The 7,481-nt window shown below is 45.0% G+C and overlaps 1 protein-coding gene across 1 annotated transcript in view; it reads right to left on the bottom strand.

Moving 5' to 3' along the window:
- Positions 1 to 7,481, bottom strand: part of DCDC2C (doublecortin domain containing 2C) — a 97,902-nt gene that overhangs the window by 82,789 nt on the left and 7,632 nt on the right. The window contains 1 exon segment of the mRNA XM_024118560.1: positions 5,088 to 5,139. Within this exon segment, the coding sequence (XP_023974328.1) occupies positions 5,088 to 5,139 (52 nt within the window).

Genomic DNA, 7,481 nt, shown 5'->3' with positions numbered 1-7,481 from the left:
CCGCAACAGGAGAGGCCACAGCAGTGAGAGGCCCGCGTACCGCAAAAAAAAAAAAAAAAAAAAAAAAAAAAAAAGTTAATTTTTAAATTCTTTTTTTGTTAGAATCATCAGTAACTGCCGTTATTTGGAAAATTCACCTCAGGGACTCACTTCCTTCTCCTCCATGACAACTTGAGATAAATAAGGTCTAAATTAGTGGTTTAATTGTTTTACCATTAGTATGCTATTTACCAGGATGAATGCACTGAAAGGACAGAATCAGAAAACAGTCCTCATGGGCAAAAAAATTATTGAATTGGGGCTCATTTGTTCTTAGAACTGTAAGAAAAGGACAGGGGAGGTCTTCTAAATTCTGCCTAAATTTATACAATTTGACATTACACACCCAAACTCTAAGATGTAGCAACAGAACTCCTTGAATTAAACTGAGACCAAGGACATTTTTCTCATTACATCAACGTGACATGGTCATGGAAACTCAAGATCCCAAGAGCACTGTTTTCGAGTCTAATTCTCCTTGCCCCTCCGTTTAATGAAACGTAATTCCAAATTCGTTATATTGAAGCATTTTATAAGTCATTTCTATGGTTATATGAAGTATATTATTATGGTATTCTAATTAATTTTAAGTAAATTTCTTTACTGAATCAAGGTCTCTTGAGAAGTGTCTTCAATTTTCCCACTAATATATTTTGACCAAAACGGAAATTCTGTGAAAGAATACTCTGCAAAAAGCTAGGTACTTCTACTCTGTGTTACTATCACAAAATAAGGCGGAATAACTTAGTAAAACACTTAAACATTGAATATTTGGACTTGGCCAAAGCTTACAGTATAGTATATTTAGTGTTTCTAAGAGCTTGCACTGGTATTCAAATCGGTAGCATTCATGGATCTCAAATTCTGATAGGGTGAGCTACCCAGACTTAAAGGCATTATGAGTATTAATTTCAACTGTTTACGGAGCTCTTGCAATATGCCCAGCACCATCGCATTTAATCCCAGCAACATTCCGAGAAGTATTACTTCCGATCAATACCTATAGATCTAATCACAGCGTGACGAGTCGTGAATCATTCAACCATTCCTCTCCTGATGGACATTCGCGTGGTTCCCAGGTTTTTGTACTTACTCAAAAAAAGAACGTGCTGCTGTAAACACCCTTAAGGCCCAGTGTGTGAACTGAACGAGCCGGCTGGAGCGGGTGCAGCGGGGCTGCCCGTGGCCTCGACACCCCACAAGGCCTGGGGAGCCTGTGGTCCTTGCAAAGCTGTTCCCCACCGTCCTAGAATGAGGTGGCGCTGCGGAGGGCCAGGTCCCCTTTCTGCAGCGCATCCTACGCGGCACCGGTTCCCACAGCCCTCCGCACAGACCCTGGAGAACCAGTGCCCCGCGGCGCTGACCCCCTGCTTCCGGTCCCCCAGCAGAGCCTGCGCCGTGCCGACGCGGCATGGCAGCCTCCGGTCTGTCCCACCCCAGTGCACGAAGTGCGGCTCTTTCCGTAGGGTGAGCGCTCATGGATCCACCAGAAATAATTCACGGAATTTAATTCTGTGAACTAAACAAAAGAAACCCATTTAATATGCACAGGTTGTACAGTGCAGTAATGAGGCTTTCCCCAAGGAAGGGGGTGGGGGGGACCCCGGATTCATCTCTAGTTTTACACCAAGTTCTGTTACTAACTAGCTGCCTAACTCTGCACACGTCACTTAACCTGTCTTGAATTCTTGACTCATCTTTTAAGTGGCAGATATTAAGACCTGCTCCCCCGGACTTCCCTGGTGGCGCAGTGGTTAAGAATCCGCCCGCCAGTGCAGGGGACACGGGTTCAAGCCCTGGTCCGGGAAGATCCCACATGCCGCGGAGCAGCTAAGCCCGTGCGCCACAATTACTGAGCCTGCGCTCTAGAGCCCGCGAGCCACGACTACCGAGCCCGCGAACCACAACTACCGAAGCCTGCGCACCTAGAGCCCATGCTCCGCAACAAGAGAAGCCACCGCAGTGAGAAGCCCGTGCACCGCAACGAAGAGTAGCCCCCGCTCGCCACAACTAGAGAAAAGCCCACGTGCAGCAACGAAGACCCAATGCAGCCAAAAATAAATAAATTTATTTTTAAAAAGACAAGTCTTTTAGCTCATTAAGTATTATCTCCCGAATCATGGATACGTCCCCACAAACCACAAAGCAGCTAAAACGTGGTTTAGTAAGTGGTAGTGAGTAGTGAGAGATGACAGAGAGAGTTTAAGTTAGTAGTTACGTGAGCAGTATGGAGGACAAAAGAGAGGTACCCACTAAAGTGACTGACGAACTTCAGCCCCATGACTGGCAGTTCTACATCCTCATATGGGACAGCAGGACACAGATGTAAACTGCAGGCTGCTCTTATGGGCTCCTCACAGGACTAGCAGATTTCTTGGACCACATCTTGTGTCTTAGTCAAAGCTCCTGGTGGTGGCCCCATTTCATTCAATGTTGGCTAAATCACAGATGAATGTCCACGAAGATACTACATAGCAAGCAGCGATAATCACAAGCCACTTTTAGGGAGTCACTTCTGCCACCAAAGGAGAGGGGGCCGGGGTAGGACCATCAAGCACCTCGCAGGCCTCGCGCTGTGCAGTACCTCACAGCACCCGAGGGCAGTGACGGCTTCCCAGGCACCACTGGAAGCAATACATGTTCCTAGAAACTTTCTGGAAGTAAATATTAAAGAGGTAAAAATTGTGCGTGTAACTCCTCTTCTTTATAAACCATCATGACGGCTCTATCAGGGTCCATCGCAATGCCTAGTTACAATAATGAAAAAGAAGAAGGATGTAAGGTCTGTTGACAGGGAATGGGTTAAATACTTGTGATAGAGTCACGTGACGGAACATTTTGCAGCCACTAGAAATCATGTGGCAGAAGATCCTTTACTATGTTAAACTGTGATGATACATAGTTAATAAAAAGCAGAAAAGAAAATAGTATGTAAATCACTTTGCTGTATACCTGAAACTATCACAACACTGTTAAGCAACTGCACTCCAATACAAAATAAAAAGTTTTTAAAAAAAGAAAAAGAGGGCTTCCCTGGTGGCGCAGCGGTTGCACGTCCGCCTGCCGATGCAGGGGACGCGGGTTCGCGCCCCGGTCCGGGAGGATCCCACGTGCTGCGGAGCGGCTGGGCCCGTGAGCCGTGGCCGCTGAGCCTGCGCGTCCGGAGCCTGTGCTCCGCAACGGGAGAGGCCACGACAGAGGGAGGCCCGCGTACCGCAAAAAAAAAAAAAAAAAAAAAAGAAAAAGAAAAAGAAAATAGTACGTATTGATGGATTCCATTTCTGTAACTATATACATATCAATGCATGTGTTGTATGTATGTGTGTATCTGTGAAGATGATAGATAGATAGATATTTGCGACTTGTGCAGAGAAAAACAACTGGAAATGGACATGACAAAATGCAGAGAGTGCTGATCTTTGGGAGGTAGGACTGTGAACGATGCTCACTCTCCTCACTGAGCTTTTCTGCACAGCATTTTTGACATTTTTCTCAGCAAGAACGACTGTCAAATCAGATTTTTTTAATGAAAAGAGTGTAAATTTCAAAAGAACAATTACAAAACTCTTTGGGCAACTACAGTCTCATTAGTATGAGTGCACGGCAATCTAGTACCGACCCTGGGAGGATGAGGCTCCTGTGGGCATTTCGATGCCGGTACCCTCGTAACCACTCCCATCACCACATCGTCCACTAGAAAACAGGGAGTTTTGATAAGATAATCTAGAAGTTCCCTTCCTGTCCTAAAATGCTAAATGTTACCTTATAATCATGTCTAATGTTTTTAAATCATTGACATGTACAAAGGATAAACACAGACTCAAACTTGAACAGAGTCTCTCGAGGGGTACTCTGCAGAATTGTTGTTCAATCCACTCCCGCCCCACCAGGAGAGGGGGGATGCAGGGACTTGGGTGTTAAGGATAATCATATACCATTTCCTCTCTATTTATTAAGGTAGTAGCCCTGAAATTCAACGACTGCCAGAATCGCTTTCTCGTTGGAAACTCGCCCTCCTGCCCCTGGCAAGTTACAGTCTAAGGTGGGTAGGTAATAAATTTGATTAGATTCATCGCACAGCCTTAAAGTGCAGAGGCAAAGGAAGCAGCTAAACGCTTCTGCAGGCTGGTGCCTGTGGGCGATGCAGGAGCTGCCGGACTGCCCTTTACTGGAGCAGCGGGTGGAGTTCCAGGACACAGAGAGGCGCTGCTTCTTTAAGACATGGGGGACGAGAACCGACACGTATCTAGTGCTGGTGCGTTATGTATAGTTTATCATGAAATCCTCACAACAATCCTCTAAGACACATTCTCATCTCCTTTCCATAGAGGAGAGAACTTAATAGCAAAACTACCACTTAGAGAAGTAGATACTCTAAAAACAGCTCACCTTCGAAACACTCCACAAAAAGTCCATTTACAAAATTAAAAAGTAGAAATCATCTTGCATTCTAAATATCATCATCAGGCTGTCTCGCTCCAACCTGATGTTTGTTGCTTATTTTAAAGGTGGATCTCTTTTAACTTACATACGAAAGTGGGTTGTTTTGTTGTTGTTGTTGTTTTGCTAAGACTCAAGTGATGTGAAGAGTGATGGAAGGTTCCATCTTGTAGTCTTTCAAATGTCTATCAAGTACAAAAATGTTGAGATCACAGAGCAAATCTTTAAATTTAACATTATAATTAGCTTCAACGTCGTGTAACTTAAAATAACTTTTCCTGTCACCTGTCTTTCCAAATCGCCAAAACAAAAGACGAGTAAAAAGTCTTAATAAATGCTAGCACTCTGCATCTCAAAGATGAATCAATCTCTCCCTAACTGTGGCCTTCAAACGTTCTTACCGACTTCCATCATCTTAGTGACCTAAGTGCTCTGACAAACAGAACAAGCTAGCACAGCAACTTCTGGCTTCAAGAGCAGCATGCCTTTATAGGCATTCCCTACAAAATGCTGTTTTTATCAAACTTCAATTATTCAATACTGACATTTTAATTTTTACCAAATCTTCCAATTTATCCCATCTTTAGCAGTTAGTAGTGAACACCTACTTCCTTCAACTTTCTCATCTTTGCAGGTTTGCTGAGAACTATATTAAAATAACTGCAAAAGAAAGAAAAACCTAATTAGAAGGTAAATATTTAGATAGAAAATTTGAGCCTCTTTAGAGATGACTCCTTTTTGGCAGTACAATATGCCACTCCACAGCAACTTGAAACTGAAATCTAGAGCACCGTAAATGCTCACATCAATATACAATAGCAATGTCATTGCAGGAAAACGTTCATACTGGCTACCGTGGGCATCACCCAGGAAAACTGTCCTTCAGTGGCGTTGCTTTTCCTCATACAACCTGTTACTCAAAGAGGAACCTTGGAGACCGATCAAAGAGAACTTTACCGGATCACTAACGGCTCCAGGGCCCACCCCTGGCCAAAGGCAGAGCAGAGTCCCAGACACCTCGCCCAGCTCCCTCTCACCTGCGCTGTCCCTTCCTGTCTCACAGAATGCCATCACTGTCCCCGTGCTGCCAACACTGAATGCTGGAAAAGAGCCACTGGAATAAAATGTGTATGAGCCCCGCCAACAGAATTTGTGACCCTTGGGGACTTTTGGAGAGCCTTCCATGTGCCTCACAAACAGAACAGATATTTTTAATGATAATAAATAATATGTTAAGATTTATATGTGTTAGGGTTCCTTCCTGATTTAAAACAATTTTTTAATGTATTTGAGATTGTTCTTGACAATGGTTTTAGCAACAGTCAGAGAAGGATTGACTAAGAGTCGGTAGATGAAAAGGAAAAAGACATTTTTAAGTACTTAATATACAGTCAAGAGTCACAGCTCAGATGCCTACAGAGGCTGGGCAAGTAAATGAGGATGCTTGCAAAGGGTGGTATTAGGGAATGGTGGGGACTGTGGCTAGTGGGAGTGCTCATAACTGCAGGGCACTGTTTTCCTGTGGAAATGCAGGCAACTAAAAACTAAGTCCTTGGGACTTCCCTGGTGGTCCAGTGGTAAAGAATCTGCCTTCCAACGCAGGGCACGCAGGTTCGATCCCTGCTCGGGGAACTAAGATCCCACATGCTGCGGGACAACTAAGCCCTCGCACCACAGCTACTGAGCTCGCGCACCACAACGGAAGATCCCGCATGTCGCAACTAAGACCCTACACAGCCAAAAAATAATAATAATAAATAAATAAATAAAACTGAGTCCTTTTAAACAATAAAAATCCTCTATTTTTTTATTATTTTGTTTTTTTTTTAACTACACTGGGGTTTTTTTTAATTTATTTTTGGCTGCGTTGGGTCTTTATTGCTGTGCACGGGCTTTCTTTAGTCGCTGCGAGTGGGGGCCACTCTTCGTTGCGGTGCGCGGGCTTCTCATTGCGGTGGCTTCTCTTGTTGCGGAGCACGGGCTCTAGGCACACGGGCTTCAGAAGTTGTGGCGCACGGGCTTAGTTGCTCTGCAGCACATGGGATCTTCCCGGACCAGGGATCGAACCCATGTCCCCTGCGTTGGCAGGCAGATTCTTAACCACTGCACCACCAGGGAAGTCCCAAAAATCCTCTATTTTTTTTTTTTAAACGGAAACCAAAATTTCATATTACATGAACACCCCCATTATAAAATGTGGCAGCCAATTCAAACCTTCGAAGACTAGGTGAAGCAAAGAGGCTGCAAATCTCCAGATCACCCCCTAGGCTTACAGCTCCCGTCCATGTCCCCTTTGCTCATCTTCCAATAGGTATTTTAGTCTTAAGTTCCCAAATTCCATATTTAATGACTAACATTAATCCCCCAAGTGAGACAACTTACTCTCATTAAATGGAAACGAAAGGCATAAATAAATACAGAAATTAAGGCATAAACAGATCAAAAAAAAACCCCACAAAATGTTATTTATTGTTTCAATGTTGCCTTCCAAAAAACACAGAAATAGAATGGAAAGAGGGAACAAGTCATTCCTCAGAGACCCAGTGGCCCCAAGTCTTTAAACCGGGTGTCGGCAGGAGGTTTCTGGCTGGACTTGGGTCTCCTTGGCGGTGTGGGGAGCAGGAATTGGAAGCAGAGACTAGATGTTAATGTGCAACGTTCCTCCTGCTGCATCCCAAGAATAAAGGAAAGCAAGAAGCCAACCACCAGATCAAGCCAGGCATTTCAAAGCACTGTGTTCGGGGCTTCCCTGGTGGCGCAGTGGTTGAGAGTCCGCCCGCCGATGCAGGGGACGCGGGTTCGTGCCCCGGTCCGGGAGGATCCCACGTGCCGCGGAGCGGCTGGGCCCGTGAGCCGTGGCCGCTGAGCCTGCGCGTCCGGAGCCTGTGCTCCGCAACGGGAGAGGCCACAGCGGTGAGAGGCCCGCATACCGGGGAAAAAAAAAAAAAAAAAAAAAGCACTGTGTTCATTTCACTCTGACAACACCCTATTGGAGTAGATAC

Source organism: Physeter macrocephalus, chromosome 12 (assembly GCF_002837175.3).
Source record: "Physeter macrocephalus isolate SW-GA chromosome 12, ASM283717v5, whole genome shotgun sequence".
Classification (NCBI taxonomy): domain Eukaryota; kingdom Metazoa; phylum Chordata; class Mammalia; order Artiodactyla; family Physeteridae; genus Physeter; species Physeter macrocephalus.
This window is presented reverse-complemented; position numbering and strand designations above follow the sequence as displayed.